A 22,551-nucleotide genomic window follows, 5' to 3' on the forward strand; every position below is an offset into this window, starting at 1 on the left:
ACATTATTACGAAATAAATTTGACTTTTCAAATACTTACGGTCATAGTGAAATTTCCTTATTAATAAAGGACATATCATTAAAGTAACATACATAGCGCTTTCATTTTCTCGTGTTGTTTAAAAATTGAATTCTTAAATTGTGATTTAATTTATGGTAGATCCCATATTTATTAAAAAAAATTATATATAAATTGAAGGGTTACAACATCAGTGTTTTTCCCATATACATAAGCTACAAATTCACGTTGGATCCAATTAGATCAAATCGATACTAACAGAGCACTTGATTTCAAATTTAATAGGAAAAATACATACATATCTTGAACTGCCTTCTTGCTCTCAGATAACCTCTCTAAAGTATGATGTAGGATATTGTAACAATCAATTAGTATTTTTATCAATGTTATTACCAATCAATTTCATCATTGGATCGATTATATTGATCCAACGGTTATATTTATTTTTATTTTTGTATGGGTATGATTTCTCATATTGCATTAAATATGAAAAATCATAATCATACAAAGGTGAAAATAAATATAAAGTATTAAATATTAAAAATTATAATCATACAAAGATAAAAATAAATATAACCGTTAGATCAACATAATCGATCTAACGGTGATTGTTATAATATCCTTCCCATAATTTATTTATTTTACAGGCTTAATTATATTTATATTCCGTTATTTTGGTCAATTGCGATCTTATTCTGCAATTTTTTTTTATTTTTTGCAGTAATTAAATCTCTTAATATTTCTAAAAGAATAAAATAGGATCCTCCGTAAATTTGTAGTTCAATTACTAACGTACGTAAGTTGCATGATCAATAATTTACGTATGTTACATAATACTTTACAAAATAAAAAAACTCAATAGACTTAACGACTTTAATCTATTTAAATATATAATTTAATAATAACTAAAAACGCCATTTTATATTTAATCTATTTATAGCTTTAGATTCCAATAGATTAAAGACCAATAAATTCATTAAGATATCAATTTAGTAAAATATCACTCTCAAGTCTCAACACACTTACACTATCTATTCCCGTGTTACACACAAACTTTTCGCTCAGGCACATGGCATACTTAACACTAAGTACAACAAATAGAACGGAACAAAAATACAATTAAGCATTTTTTTTAAATTACATCGCCCGTATTAGCACCCAACAGAAATACATCTACACACCGTATAATTTGATAAGATTTTCTCACTCTCTCTGGCTTTTATGTAGAGTTAAAAAATTTAGCCAGCTTGTTTGGCTGTATATGAGGTTTCTGTAGAGAATTGAAAGAAAAATTTTCTTATTCCCAAAAGTTATTTGTTCGAAAGTTAGCAGTAAAAGCAATCAAGTAAATGCTATCAGGCACTAAGAAAGCAACATCACAACGTCCACTATCAATTGCTTGCCTTAACACACTTCGGATCAGATGAAAATTTTCAATCAAAACTTTTCCGAGAACAGAAAGCCACGGCATTTGAAAGGTACAAGCTAAAGCAATGCATAATTCATCAAGAATTGTTCAAAAGACTGATCCTTCATTTATTATTGGCACAGAGAATGCATTATTCATCAAGGATTATACAAAAGATCACTACTCAGCAGTCAGCCCAACATATGATCCCAAAAGTCGTTGGTCTGTTGCCGTTAAGTAATATACATCTTATGGAATACAAAAGGAAGATGTAACTATAATTTACCACTAACAATTCATTATTTATCAGGCTTAATGTTCAAGCAGAGCCACAACGCAAAAGGGGTGGTCTAAACTAACAACGAAAACTTGCCTGACATTTACTCAGCCTTCTCAGCGATTCCTATAAGTTTTTTCCCATCATTTTTTGCAAAAGCGTATGTGAGAAAACCAGACCGTTACTCTTTATCTGCACCAACATTTGAAGGGGTTTCATCACTTTTAACGGCTGCAGTTTCTGATCGGTCATCTTCAGTAGGCTTAGCAGCATCAACATCACGGGGAGCTGATTCTGATGGTTCACCGGTGGATTCTGCTTCAGTTATTGGAACTGTTTTTTTGACAGTTCCAACCTTGACATACTTCTCTGAAAATTTATATTCCCAGTCCTGTAAGGCCTCAAGTTCAAATGGGCCAAGACCAGAAATATCCCCAGTCAGATCTTTCTCTTCAAAAGACATCTTTGCTAAAGCTCTGCTAGCATCCTTGCCAGCAAATAGAGCATAAGGTCCACCGGGTCCATAAAACATCCTGGAAGAACACATTTACAGTGATAAAGATAAGAAACATTATGGGCACTCTATCAAGTTAAACATAAAAAACAAAAACGAAAAACATAAGCACATATATACAAAATTCATTCTTGCATAATAGAGAAAGCAACTGTGTTATCAAGCAAAGTCATATATCACTTCAGTTTATTGGATATTGGCATTTAAAAGTATATAATATACACTCTTAAAGAAGGCCAAGGTTCATATTTTACATTGTACCAAGTTCAATACCTAAAGATTTGAAAGTTGAAACTGGAGGTGATCTAAGGTAGCCAGCGCAGACCAAGCAAACAACATTACAATTTACAACACAAACAAATGAAACTTCTTGTAATCAAAATTAAATGAAACACCACCGAAACAAAAGATGCAAATCTGCTTATTATGTTGAAATGACAGTGCTACAAACAGTAAGTCAGGAGTAAGGATTTTGTATCTACACAAAAATAAGATGCTCTTGATAACCTTTCATAGCCATATACGATGTATACTGTAAAAAAATTGTATGCAAATCTTAGCTTATAAGACAGCTTGATTATGGTCTTCTGGATAATAAATGGGATTCTCCAAGACAACAGGACTGATTCAGATATGACCCCAAAACTTACTTCAGGCTAAATATGCACAATAATCCAATATTTACACAGACTAGAGACTAAGAGAAAATTACATTTACAAAGGAAGAAAATGACTGATACATTAGTCGGATCCTCAAAATAGCATCCAACAGTATAAAAAACTTTAGCCCATTAAAAATAAGGATTATTTGAGTACTATATTTTGTTGACTTTGAGATGCATCGAAACTGTAGTTGAAATAGCTGGAATGTGCACACTGCACAGAAACACACATGAAAAAAAGGAGTGAAGCAAGGAAAAAGCGACAATCTTTCAGCTAAGAAAAGGCTACTTCTAGCTAAGGGTCAACTAGATGGAGAAGGCAAAGGGTGAGAATGTAAAAAGCTTCAAATAAAAACCATAGGCATGACAAAAACATGAGATGAAAAAAGAATGAACTCTTTTTCACTCTTTGCCACAACAACTTTAGTTCAAAATCATATCAACTCTGTCGTCTACTTTCCACTTTTCTAGCTACTCAGGAGTGTGACTGAGAAGATGGAAAATGGAGCGTTGAAAACTGAAAAAGAACTTAAAGACAACATAGTTTAAAACAAGTCCCGTGTTCAACCTTTCAATCCCCACCTTTCCATTTTCTACTCAAACCACCGACTTAATAATATGAAAAGCATATCCTCTTTTCATCACATGACACAGGAGCAACAAAAAGAGCCATACTAAGGTGCCAAACACGGAAAACAAAAGAAATACTGACACTTACATCAGTAAAAGAAACTCAACATAAAAACTTTCAAATAGAGTCGGCATCCCCCAAAAAAAAAAGGCACCAGAAAAAAAATCACAAAAACATAAGCGTGAAATAAACCGAAAATTAAAAGAGAGAAGGATAAAATACACCAAAAACAAAAACATAATAAGAGTAACCTCAAAAATTCCAACTTGGAAATGGACATCGATTCAACATAAAATAAAATAAAAAAACCCAAAACCCAAAATAAGCGTTGACTACAAAAAAAAAAACCCAGAAAGGATCCAGTTCACAATTAAGGGTGGGTTGTGTAGTGTTATATTATACCTGCTCTGAGAGACATCATAGATCTGACCCTTGATGGCCATCAGCAACGGCTTTTCGAGATCGGAGCCGTCGTATGCCTTGAGCTCCTCCTCCGTGATCTCCCCGAGCTGAACCGGTGGGCGCAGAGGCGGCATCTGCTCCTCCTCCAGGTGGCGGTTTTGGTGTTGGCGGTGGTCAGGGGGAGACCCAAACAGACCCGAAACGACGTAGTAAACGGCCAAGAGAAGCGCCACCACTGTGAAGAACGTCGCCGGAGCTAGGCCGGTGTAGGCCACGATGGCCTCCTTTAGGGTCTCCCACAGTTGTAGAGCCATTACTGTGTGTTAGAGAGAGAAACGAAGAAGAAAGAGAAAGTGAAGCGGCTATGAACAAAATCAACTGAGGATTAGGTTATTTTTGTTGTTTATATATAATAAAGAAAATATTATATTTATAAATTTTTTGTTTATAGTTTTTTATAAATACACTGTCAGTTATCTTTTAATTAAAAATATATATGATGATACCTAATATAATTTGTAAAAAAAGTTATAAATACATCATTTTTCGTATTATATTATTATTATTAATAATCAACTCAGAATCTTCAGGGGTTTGGTCTGGACGCTGGACAGTTTCGTCGTTTATGTATCTAACCCCAACTATTTATTTCATCAAATTAATAGAATTAATTAATTCATTAAAATTTTGCTGACAGTTATTGAGGACGAAAATAAGATTATAAATAACGCGCCATAGCTTTCGGCAAAATGACCGTATTAATAAGAATTTTGAAATGTATTTTCAACTCAAAGTACTTTTGAGATGTTTACCAAGTCAAACGTGTCAAAAAAGTTGACGAGAGCAGTCCCGTAAATTTATCTAATGTGACTGCATGCCATGTAGGATCAATTGCACATGTATCGTCAATAGGAGTGACGCGTCCCAGTCCCGCCACCCTAGCTGACGCAATCTGTTGCTGCAGAGCCACATGGCACTGCTCTCGTCATTTCACCTGAGGAGGCTGATTGGGTTCAAATACTACACTCATACTATTTTCAATCCCATGAGTACTGTTTAATCAATTAAAACACTAGAAACCTAAGTGATAAGTACAACTATACTATTTTTCAATTCCAATTTCTATTTAATCAATTACACTAACAATTCATTGTTGTTACTGAATTTTCTATCTGGTACATATATGGCATTGTTAAATTAAAGATGGGTACTAATAATTTACACATCAATTACAATTACTAATTACATTAATTATTGTTTAACAAAAAAATTTAGATTAGTTATTAATTGCTTTAGGGATTTAATAAAATGATTATTAATTAATTAATACACTACTAACAATTACTATTTAATTATTTATTCGTTAATTAATTTTTTAACTTACTACGTTTTTTCTTATGTTGTTATTTGTTATGATTAAATCAGTAATCCTAAAATAATTAAAAAAACTACTGATTATTTATTATGATTAAATCAGTAATTATAAATTAATCAAAACAATAATTACAATTTTAATAATTATGATTTTAATAATTGCTAATTATAGTTATTATAAATATTATAAATATATTGTAACACAAGTACACAATTAAAATTAATCTTTATTAATTTCCCTTATTAATAATTACTAATATTACTAATTAACCCATTTATAATAATTATAATTACCAATTATTAAAATCCTAGTAGTTGTTTTAATTATTTTAGGATTACTGATTTAATCATAACAAATAACAACGTACGAAAAGACGTTGTAAGTTAAAAAATTAATTAATGAATAAATAATTAAATAGTAATTGTTAGTAGTGTATTAATTAATTAATAATCATTTTATTAAATCCCTATAGCAATTAATAACTAATCTAAATTTTTTTGTTAAACAATAATTAATGTAATTAGTAATTGTAATTGATGTGTAAATTATTAGTACCCATCTTTAATTTAACAATGCCATATATGTACCAGATAGAAAATTCAGTAACAACAATGAAAATTGTTGTTAGTGTAATTGATTAAATAGAAATTGGAATTGAAAAATAGTACGGTTGTACTTATCACAAGATTTCTAGTGTTTTAATTGATTAAATAGTATTCATGGGATTGAAAATAGTATGACTGTACTATTTGAACCCAACCAGCCTCGTCGGGTGAGACGGCGAGACCAGTGCCATGTGGCTCCGCAGCAACAGATTGCGTCAGCTAGGGTGGCGGGACTGGGACGCGTCACTCCTTTTGATGATACATGTGCAATTAATCCTACATGGTATGCAGTCACGTTGGATAGATTTACGAGACTGCTCTCGTCAACTTTTTCGACGCGTTTGACTGCTCTACTTTGGTAAAACATCTCAAAAGTGCTTTGAGTTGAAAATACATTTCCAAATTCTTCTTAATACGATCGTTTTACCCATAGCTTTCCGTGCGACACAGGAAATGTGAGTCACTATAAAGATTGTCCATAAAATAATATTCAGCAAAAATTTAGGAAATAAGTTTTTATGGTGTATGTATAAACATCATTGAATCTTGTTGTGCAATAATTGATGTGGTCATGAAACTGTTACCATATATTCACACTTAACTCGTTAGGTGTTGTAGCAAATTAGGTGATATGATATTTTAGAAAGAAAAAAAAATATTCTGTGGCATTTAAATAATTTTTTACAAATAATATGATATTTTAATCATTGTCCCTGCGAAGTAGGACACAACTATCGAGTTATTGTATGTTATGTTTCAATAAGTTAATCTACCTAGATAACAGGCTTACAATAATTGAAGGCATCAACACATTGTTTGAAAGTCCAGAAAACCCTGTCGAACACCTTCCGAGATTGATCCAGCCGGTTGTCAACAAAATGATTGTTTAAATCCAACTTATAGGTAGCCGCGGGCGAAAATTGTAACATATAATCCAACCATATTTGCAGAAAAGCGTATGATTCATCCCAGTTCCCATAAATTTTGACATTTGTCTTTTGTTTTGTCTTCCATACCTTCCTATATGTATATGAAACCCATGATTTGTTGCTATCCGTTCTTGGATTAGTGATATTTTAACACTGGGCTCTTCCCTTATCGTCTCTGCAAGTCATAAAATAATTCTTTATTATTAAATTTGTTCAAAAATATTTATAAAAAAATGCGGACATTTGACATACCTAGGATCATTGAACAAATGAAGTTAGAGTTCAGCTGTTCGTGATCTTGGGAAAGAGTATGGTTTACACAGTTATGTTGGTTAACCCATATGTCGATAATACACTCAGTGCCACCTTTTTTACGCGTGCCCGCACTCTCCAAGGACAATCATCGTTGTGATTTTCACATACCATGATCAATCTTTTTGTATCACTTTTAGCTACAACAGTTGTGTGATACTCCACCATACAAAATTATTTTATAGCCATCTACACATCGTGCTTGTTATCAAAAACTTTGTCTTTATACAGCTTTTGACCCATTTGCCAGTTAGGTACTTGCGCTCCATCCATTGTCGTCAACTCCTGATCTTGATGTGCCTAATTGATAGTCGTATAGTGACTTATTTGAGACCAAAATGGAACACTCTCGTCTTTTGTATCGCACATATCTGCCACAATCGATTAACATTACTAGTCAAATATAATATTCAATTATTTTTCATGAATTTCGATTACTAACATGCCACTAGCGGGTCGTGCCCTCTAACAATGCCTAATGAAGGAATCAGATGACACATGGCATGGGACGAACATGAATCGAAATCTTCTTCCACATCGGTGTTCGATGAGTCACTTTCGAGAATAACCGCTTCATCCTTCCGGTCGTCCGAGCTATATGTACAGCATGTTGGAGCATACTCATCTCGGGTAGGATGCAATTAAGGTGACATTGGTATCGGTGATGAGGGTGACATATATCTATCTTCAAGATTCACCAATGACTCTCTATTCATGTCGATCGACTATATGGAATGGACAGAGTGTTGACGCTGGACTGTCCATAGGAGTCTACTTCCACATACAAGATAATAAATATGGAGTCTGGATACAGTCAAAATGCATCTACTACTAAGGCGATATCTTCATCCACAACAATCTCCACCAGAACCCAACTTTCTTTACCCGAAGCACATCGAGCAGTCAAGCGAGACAGAGATTGACCACGTTGTAATATCAATTTCTTGTATATTGTCTTCTTCTGTTCATTAAAGCTACATTGCGGGTTCATGCGAAATATTTTTGTATCTTCTTCAAAGACTTGCCCATTAGGATCAAAATATTCCTTCCCATTGTAATAAACTAAGACAATTAATGAATCATTGCCATCACTCATTTTGAAAAAATTTGGATGTAAAAAAAAGAACAAAAATGCAACTTCGGATGACTATTTATTGAACATTGTGAGAAATGGGATGTAAAAAAAAAAGACAACAAAAACATTAACTGAACATAAATGAAATGTAACCACAGAAGAGAAACGACACTCCAACGACGGAAGAGGTTAATTTATTGAACTTAAAATGCTAGACTGTTGGGCAACTTTGGCACGTGTGAAAAATGTTCCACGTAGGCCACTTTACTACCCAGCAAGTATGGCCACGTGTCAAAAAGCTTACACAAGCAACAAACTAGGTGTGTCGTGTGTCTGAAATGCACCAAGTTCGCTGAGTGTCCAAGCGAACTATGTGCCACATGGCACCACCCAGAAAAAAGTACCTTGGTATCTGTGGACAAGTTCGGTTGAGTAATATACACCATTTAATATATTTAATATATAATTATTAAGTTAAGAGAATTATTTCAAAAATCACATCAGGTTACTATTTAGATAGCACCATTTAAAATATTTATTATATAATTAAGTATAAAATATAAATTTATATGTATATATCCGGTTCATGCGGTTCAACCAGTGACCCACCGGTTGAATCATTGACCCAGTGACCCGGTACCTCGACCGGATCAATGACCGGTCCAGTTCTAATAACATTGCCAAAAAGACTGAGTCCATGTGCTCACAATGGTTTTCTGACAATTGGGTTTGGAAGCGTAACATCCTTGCCATAATAAATAATAGGATATCTCTATTGAAATTCAAAAGCATACTTTAATATATTAAAAAATCATTATATTATTGTATTCTGACTCTTTTAGTCTTTTGTAACTATTACAATATATAATTTTTGTTGCATTTTTATAATACTCTTTCAATTTAATTTTTTTACAAAGATTAAAATTTATCAAATATTTTTAATTTAAAAACATAATTGTATTTATATTTTTTATCTTATTAATCTCTCGTTTATTTGTAATCATTAATCTCTCATTTTATTTATGAAAAATATAAACGAAATGAAGTTAAAAAAGATACTAATATTTTTAAAATTTATTAGAATAACTCGTAAAATTAGTTTTATAACAAAAATAGTATTATTAGAATAATAAGGGAGTGTGCACTATGAGCACAAAAATTAGCATGCGTTTTTGTGAGGTGAGGTGAGGCAGTGACGCTTTCAAACTCAATTGTCAGAAAATTATTATGAGCACACTAAAGAGTAGAGTCACAAAAAGACCCAATATTGCAAAAGTACAAACCACTCATCACCCCCCACACGCAAACAACCCCTATTCTCTCTCTAGGTTAATATTTTTTATATAGATATTTTAAATTTGCGACGACGTTTGAAATCATTTTAGACATAGTTCGCTATATACTCTGGCGAACTTGTCCACATTAACAACTATTTTTTTCGGACAATTGCACATAATTCACTGTGTGCAGTAGCGAACTTCTCCATGCTATCACTTGTTCTGACAATACTCAGAGCAGATTGATATTTTTTACCACCTAGGTGGCCACCACAAAAATGCCACATCAGCAAACCAAGTTTGCTAGGCACTGTAAGAAATAAGTTTTAGAGAAATTTACAACATCTCTTAACAATATATTAGGAATAATTTTGTTTCCTAATTTTATTTTAGAGAAAAGTTCAAAATATCCCCTCTGTTTACTCTTTTATAATTTACCTTCCTATAGTCTTTTTTCTTATCACTTATTCTATGATTTTTTTTTTCCATTCAAGTTCATCTATAACACCATAAAAATTTAAATTAATTTATCTATTTTACCCCATTTCAAAGTGTCCTTTACAATTCTGGAACTGTTCTTCGGTGACAAGCGCATCCCTCCAGGCTCCAAGTCATGTAACAGCTCTCTCTATGTGCTTTTATTTATCCTTTGTTTCGCTAACTAATTAACCGTTTTTGTTGTGAAGAGAAGAGCAGATCACAGTAACATATATATGAGGATGCAGCTAAACTATAGATAGGATTAAAAGGCGAAAATAGCATATCACAGCTAGCACAATTGTGTTGGGCACTTTTCCCATCCTTCGTAATGGCTATATGCTACACAACTTCAACCATGAATAATAGTACATTTTTTCTCTCTATTTATTCTATCTATTGGGCAGTTCTAACTTACCCTAAAAAATGTTCTTTCAGCTCAATGCACTTGTTTTAATGAAGTTTTTTTGTTTTTTTTGTTTTTTTTTTTAATAAGGTTTTAACTAAAAGCAACATATACTTTTAAGGCCTACTTTTAACAGAAGTGACAGTGCTTAATCAAAATTTTGCCTAAGCCAAAATCACAATGGTTGTTCTACCACAATTTGGCTTCAGCTTTATAAATGGATAGAGCAAGTAACATAAGGAGTTAAACAATCATAAATGGGTCACTGTTTCTAAATGTAATCTGAGTTGAAGGCATGGCTGTAACTGACACTTTCAGGGGCGAAATGGAAAAATTAATTGAAATTTTAAAAATGTTAAAAATGGATTTGAATAAAAAAACCACATAGGATAAGTGATAAGAAAAAAATTACACGGGTGATAAATGATAAAAAATATATTCTCATATAACTTCTTTTTTTAAAAAAATCTAAAACTTTTTTTTTTCAAAAAATACAATATTTAGATAATAATTTAGTAAAAAGTTCGGAAACATTTCGGTAGATTATTATTGTCTATACATACGCCATTTGACTATTTTATTTCTCATTTCATTTCCAAAGGAGTGTGCAAAGAGTAAATTACACAATATTGGACATCTTAACAGTTTTGTAGTCCGGTTATCTTTTCTAAGGAATCCCAATTGGTCTGAAAACATTTGAAAGGTTATCTTCGTAAAATTAAAAAATGAGATAGAAAATTGCATTCCCACAATCTTTTACAATCATGGGAAATGTCAAATTTCTCCCATTAAAATAGAATGTTTGATTGTGAAAATAAATTTTATAATGACACAAAGTGTGAGCTCAAACTCTTACGAAGCAAAAACGATTATGAAAACAGATAAGGACCACCTCCTCCAGTTATTTAAACCAGTTACTTACTGAAATTAATAATGTGAGAATCATGTTGAGGTGGCAGGTGGGTGTGCATTTCATCAAAATAAATCATTCGTGAGATTATATGAGAGAATTTCAGTCTTTTTATATAATCACCACAAAATTTTTAACTTTATATTTTAAACTCTCTTTTTCAAACTTCAAATTAAAAGTAATTTTTAACTTAAAAAAATACAAAAAATACCAAACAGACTCTTAATGGAATATGGACTAAATAAGGTCATACTTAATATTGACCTAACTAACTATAATATGAGCATCAGGGAAAATATATAAAAAAACTAAAAAATTCCTAGAGTTATGATCCCAAAACCTCAAATCATATAACAGTTTTATCTTGAGTCTTGACCCCGTCCAGAGAGAAATTGGTAATAAATATCGCTAGAACCACTGAGAAAAGTTTCACGTACGAAAATCCAACCCCCGCACACTATTGATTTCATTTTGAACTCGTATATATACTCACTCATTGTTTTTAGAGTTATATTTATCTCATTTTACCTTAGATAAAAAACTTTTCTACATAAACAAAAAAAGATTGAATCTCATCACTTTTTTCTCTCTCTCCTCTTATTTGTGAATCCTACTTGTAATTTTATTTCTACAATATAATATTTTCATACAACATAAGAAAAATAATTCTCTTGTTTTTTACTATAAAAGGGGTAAACGCTTGGTAGTTGATAGCATCGGCTACTTGTAATTTCAAGACTAAAAATTGCCCAAAAACTGATCTCCTTATACTCTATAGAGAACAAAACTGTTGTCTTATCATATTTCCATAACCGAAAACACTGTGTCTTCAAAATGAAACCAACTACATTTGGAGCAGAAAACATAAATTATTCCTATGTACAGTTACAAGATTTGACTATCTCCTTCTAAAGGACACGACAACATTCATTTGTAATAATTCAACTTTGTTTATTTGGATCTACAATTAAGGTAGCAGAATAGCATAACAGCAGAAAACGTTGCATAAAGAAGCGGCAACAACTAGATCACACTACCAGGTCAACTTTTGTCTAATTTAAAGTGCGAGAGACCTCACCTCATCTGTTTTCCAAAGCCCTTCCTCGTACTTGTACCACCTAACTAGCCCTTCATCAGTTCTTGTTCGCTGGCACATGATGCACGAGTCATCCATGCATGTGAGAAATTGGCGTAACCGAGAAGCCTTCTCACGAATAGTCTGATCAATTTCTGTCATCATTCTTTTATGTTGAGGAGGTGGAACGGCTTCCATCAGAATGCAATGTGATATGTTGAGCACTTCTAAATTTTGTAAGCTGTCTAGGATGACAATGAGGGTATCCCTATATAGTACTGAGCATCGAAGGCTCAAAACTCTCAGATTTGGAAGAAACGCAGCAAGAGACGAAGCAAAGTACACGTCACATGGCCCCATAATCTTGAGTTCACGGAAGTTGTTGCAGTTAGTTGAGATTTCCTCCAAAAGATATGGCGGGTTTGCTATACTAGGCATTGTAAGGGACTCTAACTCTTTCCAGCCGCGGATGGCCTTGCACATTCCTGTCTTCTTAATTCTATTCCAAGCTGGCAGAACGAGTCGTCTGACATGTGGGCACCTGCAACAAGGGACATGATTAGCTATTCAGGCAAACCACCACATATGCAATCTCCATTTTCAACGGAAAGTTAATAACTGACAATGTTTGACCCCCTTCTCTTCTCAAAATGGAAATACAACTAAACAATGCTGCAAATTTAGTTAGCACTTTATAATTTTCAGATATTTTCCAGCACTCTAGGGAAAGAATAAACAAAGAAACCTCACAAAAGCTAGTCCGAATAAAGTTATTGCTCCAATATCAAGCAACGTGTTCGTATATGTTAGTATCAAAGGGAAAGATGATCAACATATCATAAACCTTAAGAAGGTTACAAGTATTCATTCCTCATATAAACCCTAGAGTATAATGACTTCATATGGTTTAGACATAGATATATTGCTTTTAAAAGTTGAAATTACCTTTCAGCAGTGTATGTCAACTGTTCATCACTTACGTACAAGTTGAAATGGAAGATCAATGTCACTATACTCTGCCTGCTGAGACTCAATGAAATCTTCAATAAGCGGGTTAAAGTCCTATCAGATCGTCCATCAACATAAACAAATGGCTCTAATGGAATCTTGATGAAATTAGATCTTAACATTGACAAATCGAGTGTCCTCCAAAGAAGTGGATCACAGCAAGCCATGCGCCATGAACTACAGACATGAGCAATGCCGGAGGTTAACTGAAAGATATCAAACAATTGAAAAATCTTCACCAAAATATCTATGTCCAGATCCTCCCATCTCCTTATGTTCGCGTTGCCATCTTCCATTATGCCGGTTTTCCAAAATTCTTACTGAATTTCAGTGCAAAGAAACACCTACAGAAACCAAATTTAAAACCAATAATAAGTTTAAGCCATTAAATTGAAAAACTAAAAGCAATACATAAAAAGAAGAATAACCTTCCAAGATAAACTAAGGGTTACAGCAATTATAAACAACAACAAATTGCCACATCTTCCATCAATTTTTTATTTTATTTTATTTTTTGGTCTTTTTAAGTTTGAGTCTTTGGTCTTAAGTCTTTTATCTTCAGTTTATGAAACTTAATATATTTTTGGGTTTTCATCTTGTTGGGTGTCAAACTGTAGACCGGCCACTACCTAGCCAGGTTCTAGCTGAAAAAAATAACTTGTGTGTGTGTGTGTGTGTGTGTGTATATATATATATATATTTTAAAGAAAGTAAGATATAACATCAACATCAACAATACCTTTAATCCAAATTAATTTGTGTCGGTGGTAGATGAACCCAATGGTAGATACGAGGAGATTAACAAAAATAAAAAATAACATTAAAAAAATAAAAAATAATAATAATAATAATAAATAACAATAGAATAAAATAAATAAATAAATAAAAATAAATAAACAAAAATAAAAATTGGGGAAGGGGGAAATAAGATAAAAGACAAGAAGGGAAAAAGAAAGATAGGGGGAATTAAAGAGGAAAAGGACTAAAAAGGGATCATCTGAAATATGGAATATAAAGAATAGTTTTTTTTTTCAAGCCCTACCATAGCGGGTTGATGTATCATTACCCTGATGATATAACATAATAAAGGTTTCCTCTCTCTCACACAATAAGTAGAGTAAACAATAAGAATAATAAAAGAACACAAAGATACAATTGAACAACCATACAAGCATCTTTTTCATATTGCATACGGCTCTACTATGGTATGGGAGATTTTGAGAATAATTGGTCTTTGAAGAGAACAGTACGATGAAAGTTGTGTTCAAGGGAGGGGGGTGGGGAGGAGACGAGGAGTTATTGTCTATCGTCAGCCTCTATGGTAGACTTAGTCGGGGCTTGAAAGGAGGTGGTCCTGTAGCGGATGTCAACAGTTCAAGTCCGCTTATCTCCAACTAGTGAACTTAGCCGATACAAAGCTATATGATAGCACCCTACATGTCTTGCTTTTACTATTATATCGAGAGTTACTCCACTTATTGCTTGACGTAAAACAAATAGTGGATTTGTTTCTGTCTTTTGTTGAAACTTTTTCATATCTCTGATAGATAATTTGATAAGCCAATGATTTTTTTCCGTGTTTCAGAATACAGTTAACCAACATGTTAACTAATCGATTACGATAAATTGGATCAAATTTTGCAAGGTACAGAATGTATCATCAAATATTCAATATGATTCCACAAAATCTAGTTTCATTCAAGTAATGGATTCTAGCCATTTGAAAAGATTTTGTGATCAAACCAGGGATCATTTTGATTCCATTAGGAATGAGGATTCAAAATATCACCCATTGATCAATCAAAGAGACAACTAAAATAAATATCGATTCTTTGTTCGGTTGTTAGACATTCAAGTGTGGTTGATAAGTAATTAAGTCCATATAAGTGAAAAGATCCATAAATCTAAAGCATTAAAATTTTGGGTTAAGATATGGTGTTTGAACTCATTTATTGGTTTGTATTTCCTTTCCAAATTATCCCATTAACAATTAAGAAAGGTGTAAATTTCAATCCATAAGAGTTAAGAATCACATTGAGCATAAGGCTTTGGCTCTTCATTCGCAAAATTGAAGATTTCAGCTCACAAATGTCTTGTTATAATCCAATTCTTAAGAATCATATTTCATATCACTAGTTTAGAATAAGACAATTCTTTGCCATTCAACAAATTAATGGGAGTAATATTATTTGTCGGCAAGCCTATCAGGAGTTGTAAGGTTACTACTTTGTGACCGGAAGGTCAAAGGTTCAAATTTAGGAAACAACCTCTTCGCAAAAATGGCAAGGATAAGGCATGCGTAATCGATCCTTACCCCTACTCTCGCAGAGTCTGGAAACCTTGTGCCCCGGAATTTGCCCTTTTAATGGGTGTAATAATATTTCCTTAAACATGACATTTATAACATGGATCTGAATTATCTATACAAGGAATAATGGAAAGATTTTAGACATACTATGTAATACAGATTTTGAACAATGGCCAGCTTGGAAGGGTTCAAAAACAATGTTGTAACATCGAGAATTAACAAAAGCTTCACTAGGAGTAAGGATGAAGAGACCATGATCTTGTTTAGCTGATCCAATCATCGTCAAGGTATTGCTCTGCAAAATAGAACATTCAAGTGAGTGATAGACAACATGGCAATCTGAATCACGAATCAGTTTCGCAACTGATATCAGGTTGACGTGGAAGTTAGAAACAAAAAAAATAGAACATTCAAGTGAGTGAAAGACAACATGGCAATCTGAATCATGAATCAGTTTCGCAACTGATATAAGGTTGACGTGGAAGTTAGAAACAAAGAGGACATTATATAATGTAAGAGAGGAGGATAGCTGAATGTTTCCTGTGTGAGTGGCAAAAACTTGACTACCATCTGGTAGTTTTATTGAAATGGGACTGATCTTTCGAAGAAAGGTAAACAAGAAATTCTGATGACTTATGTGATCATTTGCACCGCTGTCAAGAATCCATTGAGAAGGTGAATTACCTGGACTCAGAGAAACCGTATTAACCTGAAGCAGATTTGACGGATGTGTGGTCTCATATCCGGGATCATGTAATAGCCCAAGTAAACGATGATATTGCTCTTTTTAAAGTGAAACACTTCACTATCGTTTTCATCTTCAACACCTTCCTTTTCTGGATCAAGAGTAAATGGATCAAGAATGTCATGGGAGGCCATATTTGCTTTTCTGGGCATCTTGGTTTTATACCCAGGAGGGTACCCATGCTTTTCGAAACACGTTTCGACTTAATGATTAGATTTTTCGCAACGAGTACACAGTTTTCCTGCATTCGTCCTTCCTTGTCCAAAGCTTGTACGACCTCTTCCCCTTGGTGCAACATCGCCATGAAAAGAAGATTGTTCATGAGTATTCAAGAAGATTTTAAAGCCATAATTCACTTCTAAAGTGAATTGCCTTTCTTGTTGAGTAACAATAGAAAAGGTTTGATTGATATTTGGTAACGGATCCATGAGCATTATTTGAGACCTCACATGAGAGAACTACTTATTTAAACCTCTCAGAAAACGAATTACATGATTTTTCCCATGACTAGTACATGCAGGTGTTTGCATCACAAATCCACAGGCACATGTTGGGTTGCACTTGCACTTGCGCAATGGCTGCAAATTCTCTAATTCATCCCACAAGGTCTTTAACTTTGTAAAATATTGAGAAACAATACTTTCACACATACGAAACAAATCTTCTTGTAGGTTTGCAATGCGAAAGACATCAAATTTAGAGAATCGTTCAAGAAGGAATTTCCATACTTCCAAGGCTTGATCCATCCACACAATGGATTGAACAATTGAATTTGCTATGGAATGATGGAGCCAAAAAAGCACCATAGTATTGCAACGATCCCAACCAGGGAACCATGGATCAGCTTCTTGTGGAGGATGATGGAGCCATCAATGAAACTGAGTTTGTTTTCGATCGCAATGCCATCTTCATGGCTCTAGTCTAGGAATGGTAATTATTTCCATCAAACATGGGTATCACGAGAACCAATGCAGGGTTTTCAATGTGGTATAGGTAGTATTGACTAGACAGATTTGACAATAATTCGGGTAAAGAGGTGACCTATGGTTTGTTGAAGCCATTCTCAAAGATATATCAGAGAGGGAAGTCCTGAGAAGAAAAATGCAAGAAGGAAGCAAATGGATCTCGCAATTAGATGAATTATCAGCAATGTATACTAGAGCTCAAGATGAGCTCTGATACCATCTTACTGGAAGAGAAAGTTGTTATTCAATATTATGAGAACTTACATGAATACACACGTAGGTAAAAGGAGAAACAGAAAAACGATCTTAAAGTAACTAACAGAAGTAAAAGCTATTTCCACATAAATGCAAAAGGTTCCGCGCATATGGCAATATGAGTATGGATAATAGCAATATATTGTGATAGTCACTGCCATTTAATAAATTGACTGTACTAACTATCAGCAGATTAATGTTTAGATTAGTATTGCAACGATTCCAACCGGGGAACCAAGAAACAGCCTCTTTGCAATTATGCAAGGATAAGGTTGCGTACAAGGATTACTTCCACCCCACACTCACTAGTCGAGTTTCACGGGGAGTGGTTTTTATAAAGGGGGCGAACTGGAGCAGTGGTAAAGTTGTTCCTTCATGACTGAAAGGTCATGGGTTCGAATCCAGGAAACAGTCTCTTTTGCAATTATGCAAGGGTAAGGCTGCGTATACGGATTACCTCCACCCCACACTTGCTAGTCGGGTTTAACGAGGAGTATTTTTTTTTCATGGGTATTTAAAAAAAGAGAGAGAGAGAGAGAGAGAAGAAATAGAAAGTGAAATAAACAATTTTACACTCATATATATCAAAAACCACCGCAGATATAACAATGGCCGGTGGTTATTGAACTCAATCACTCTCGCCAGAAAGCAAGTCATGATTTCCATGTTTGTCATAAAATAACCATTAATCCTTCAGTTCAGATAGATTTTTTATTAGAAAATCTCATCATAATCATTGTCATCATTCATCCACAAGTCCGAATCACAGGGGCCAGCAACAAAAGCATTAAACAGCAAAGAGAAGACATAGGAAACAAAGAGAGTTACTCGCTAAATGGGCGATGGATTTCATGCCAAAAAAGAGAGTAAATTTGATTAGGAGTCCACACCACACTCATGCAAAATCAAGACTTGATAATTGGAAATGAAAATTGGATGTCAAATGCGTGGGAAATGAAGAATTAATCGACTGAACAAAATCGTTGAACAACCCCCCCCCCCCCCCCCCCCCCGGCAACAACCACAAAAAGAAAAAGAAAAAGAAATTGGTACCCCTTTCGATTAAACTCCCAAGTCCAATTACTCATGCTTCACTGAGTCACTTAGGTCAATAATCAGGGACCTAATCATTTCCATGACCTTTCCCTGCACATAGATCTCCAATATGACAAATCTAAAACAATTAAACAAGTCCAGACACAGTCCCAATCACCACCATCTTGATTAACCAAATTTCAGAAACCCAACCCAGGTATCAAAAAGCACAGAAAACAACATTCTAAAACTCAATAAATTCTGGGTAGGTCATTTCAGACGAAGATCTAATCTTTCGCGACCCCAATTTTCCATCTTTTCTACACACGCAAACGAATCCAGATATACAAACACGTGGTGAATGTGCGTTGTGATGGTTCAGTGTAGAGTACAGACAAAAAGAGAGAAGAGACAGACCTTCAGACAACACAAGCAGAAGTGTGCGGCAATGGTTTGAAGATGTTGTTAAGTAGCAGAGTTGATGATGAAGGGGAGCAAAAGTTTTGAGGTGTCCATGGTTTGGTTCTTTTCCTCTCTCTTTTATTTTCCCTTTAAATACAGAAACATGGAAGTGAGGCAGAGAGAGAGAATGGTTAAATGGAGATGCGGATTCCAAGGGTCCCTTTGAAATTACGAAAAGGGGCTTAGGAGGTTAGGGTTATGAAAAATGAAAATATATCTTCTGTCCAAATTGGTAGTAAATGTTTTTGATGTTGACTTCTCAAGTACTCACATCAACGTTAGTACGTAACGCCAGCCTTGGCTACATGTTTCTCTACCTACTTACCTGTAACCCATGCCCATGTTCACACTCCAATTTTAAAAAATAAAATAAAATAATATTATTATTGCATAAAATAAAATAAACAAAAATATATGTACACCATATATGGATTTGTGGGTTTGATTTTTGGAAAAAAATATTTTCATATTACATTAAATAAGTTTTTTTTTCTACGTAACCTTCGATAATTGTATCACATTTTTTTAGGTGGTAAAACCTACAAATTTATTTATATCACATAAGATAACTTATCTCCTTTAACATAAGATTAATAAAACGCTTGATTTTTTTCCGTTTTGATATAGGTTACTTTATGGTATTCTTTAAAGAAACAAAAGTGAAAGTTATTAAATAAAAAATAAAACATTATTACATTGGAAATATAAAGATATTTAATGTTTGCTTTTGAGTAATTAAAGATATTAAATAAATGATATTAAATGTTTTTAATTGATACTTTTTAAGACATTTATTTGCAAAATTTGAATTTATTTGATTATTAAAGATACGTGTGTTATTTATTTTTATTTTATTTTAGGATACAAGTGATACGGATAGAATTGAACACATAACTTAATACAAATTATTCAAATCCATAGCCACTAAATTTGGTTGTGATGTTAATATCTAAAAGTGCACAATGTTAATGTGAGACTGTTTTCTCAAAATTATTAGAGGAGTACTGTAGTTTTAATTTATGTCTTTAATGTCAAACAAAAAAAAATCTGTTTTTTAATTGTATTAAGTGTAAATGATTTTGCATTAATTTCCAAGATTATGTATGTTCATATTTGATTTCTTAAGTAGTTATTGTCACGTTGATTTTGATGAATTTGGAATAGAGCAATATTTTCATTTAAATTTTTATAAAAGGTCATTTATTGATGTCAAAATATTATGTTGCTAGTGCAGTACCCGTGCGATGCATGGAGAAAAAATATCAAAATTTCTGTCAGCGTCTGCCGCTCGTTAATCACTAATAGCAAGAATCGTGTAAGTATTTTGTGCTATTTTTGGAGGTGAAAAAGTTACAACACTCCCATTGAACTTTGTAAATATCTACCACAAGTAAAACTCTGCAATTAAGAACATCAATTATTATGCAAATAAAAAATAGTTATGTACTCTATAATTGATTATTTTCATATACATCAATGGATGCAGCAGCAAAAGTGATGAGATACAGATTGTCCTACCAAAGAGAAATTATCAAAAAATGAGGAAAAGTTCTTGTGCTCAATTCTATCCAAAACAATTATTACCAGTTGTGGATGCGCTCAATCAACAATAAGATATGTTCATATACAGCAATGCATACAACAACAACAGTGATGAGATGAATATTGTCTTACCAAATAGAAATGATCAAAAAATGAACAAAAGTTCTTGCAACCAATGCTATATAGCACAATGAACAGCACCCTACAAAGGCAAAAGAAAAAAAAGACATGAGAAAAACACAAATACGCTGGAAAAAAAATAGCTATGAAAAATGTAGAAAATAAATGTTCTCCTCTATATTAGTCTTCAATACTTTTCATTGATTCAACAATACTACAAAATAAAATAAATTAAGACACACAAAGACAAAAATTAAATTTTCTACCTAACATGAAGAAAATAATCAGTCTAAATAAATATGTAAATCAAAAAATATATCAACACCCTTGTATAATAATAAAAAAAGTATATCAATATTTTTTTTTAATTGAGAGTCAAACAATAGTAATCATTGGAGAGACAAATTAAGCATATACCAAGTATCTGCTTTACTCCAATTCTGCAGAACCAAAACAACTAAATTAATCTCTAAAATACTTCCTTGTAGACAATGTTAAATGTGCTATTTGTAACATTCACATCGTCAGCAAGTATTAAAATTTTCAATCCCGGTTTGCTCTTTACCCTTGATAAAGCAACATATAATTGCTCATGAATGAAGACAGGCTTAGGGAGATAAACACCAACACGAGAAAGTGATTGTCCTTGACTTTTATTGATAGTCATTGCATATGAAACGATAAGGAGAAATTGTCTTCTTTGAAAATTTACAGGGAACACATGGTGTAACATCCCTTGCTACAAACATTTATAAGGAATATTACATGATTTCTACGTAACCTTCGATAATTGTATCATATTTTTTTTAGGTGGTAGAACCTACAAATTTATTTATATCACATAAGATAACTTATCTCCTTTAACATAAGATTAATAAAACGCTTGATTTTTTTCCGTTTTGATATAGGCTACTTTATGGTATTCTTTAAAGAAACAAAAGTGAAAGTTATTAAATAAAAAATAAAACATTTATTACATTGGAAATATAAAGATATTTAATGTTTGCTTTTGAGTAATTAAAGATATTAAATGTTTTTAATTGATACTTTTTAAGACATTTATTTGCAAAATTTTAATTTATTTGATGATTAAAGATACGTGTGATATTTATTTTTATTTTATTTTAAGATACAGGTGATACGGATAGAATTAACACATCACTTAATACAAATTATTCAAATCCATAGCCACTTGGTTGTGATGTTAATATCTAAAAGTGCACAATGTTAATGTGAGACTGTTTTCTCAAAATTATTAGAGGACTACTGTAGTTTTAATTTATGTCTTTAATGTAAAACAAAAAAAATCTGCTTTTTAATTGTATTAAGTGTAAATGATTTTGCATTAATTTCTAAGATTATGTATGTTCATATTTGATTTCTTAAGTAGTTATTGTCACATTGATTTTGATGAATTTGGAATAGAGCAATATTTTCATTTAAATTTTTATAAAAGGTCATTTATTGATGTCAAAATATTATGTTGCTAGTGCAGTACCCGTGCGATGCACGGAGAAAAAATATCAAAATTTTTGTCAGCGTCTGCCGCTCGTTAATCACTAATAGCAAGAATCGTGTAAGTATTTTGTGCTATTTTGGGAGGTGAAAAAGTTACAACACTCCCATTGAACTTTGTAAATATCTACCACAAGTAAAACTCTGCAATTAAGAACATCAATTATTATGCAAATAAAAAATAGTTATGTACTCTATAATTGATTATTTTCATATACATCAATGTATGCAGCAGCAAAAGTG

At 32.8% G+C, this 22,551-nt stretch overlaps 2 protein-coding genes across 2 annotated transcripts; both read right to left on the bottom strand.

Moving 5' to 3' along the window:
- Window positions 1-1,540: 1,540 nt before the first annotated feature.
- LOC133312374 (membrane steroid-binding protein 1) lies at window positions 1,541-4,273 on the bottom strand. Its single transcript, XM_061513547.1, has 2 exons — window positions 3,913-4,273; window positions 1,541-2,236 (listed from the first exon to the last, which is right to left on the bottom strand). The coding sequence occupies exons 1-2, from the start codon at window positions 4,224-4,226 to the stop codon at window positions 1,885-1,887; spliced, it is 666 nt and encodes a 221-aa protein (XP_061369531.1). The 5' UTR covers window positions 4,227-4,273; the 3' UTR covers window positions 1,541-1,884.
- Window positions 4,274-12,053: 7,780 nt separating this feature from the next.
- LOC133312383 (F-box/LRR-repeat protein At3g48880) lies at window positions 12,054-19,220 on the bottom strand. The gene is made up of 3 exons (XM_061513559.1): window positions 19,087-19,220; window positions 13,299-13,705; window positions 12,054-12,894 (listed from the first exon to the last, which is right to left on the bottom strand). The coding sequence occupies exons 2-3, from the start codon at window positions 13,655-13,657 to the stop codon at window positions 12,336-12,338; spliced, it is 918 nt and encodes a 305-aa protein (XP_061369543.1). The 5' UTR covers window positions 13,658-13,705; window positions 19,087-19,220; the 3' UTR covers window positions 12,054-12,335.
- Window positions 19,221-22,551: the final 3,331 nt, after the last annotated feature.

This window comes from Gastrolobium bilobum, unplaced genomic scaffold (genome assembly GCF_033153095.1).
Source record: "Gastrolobium bilobum isolate Gb01-03AN ecotype WA unplaced genomic scaffold, APGP_CSIRO_Gbil_v1 utg5148, whole genome shotgun sequence".
Classification (NCBI taxonomy): Eukaryota; Viridiplantae; Streptophyta; class Magnoliopsida; order Fabales; family Fabaceae; genus Gastrolobium; species Gastrolobium bilobum.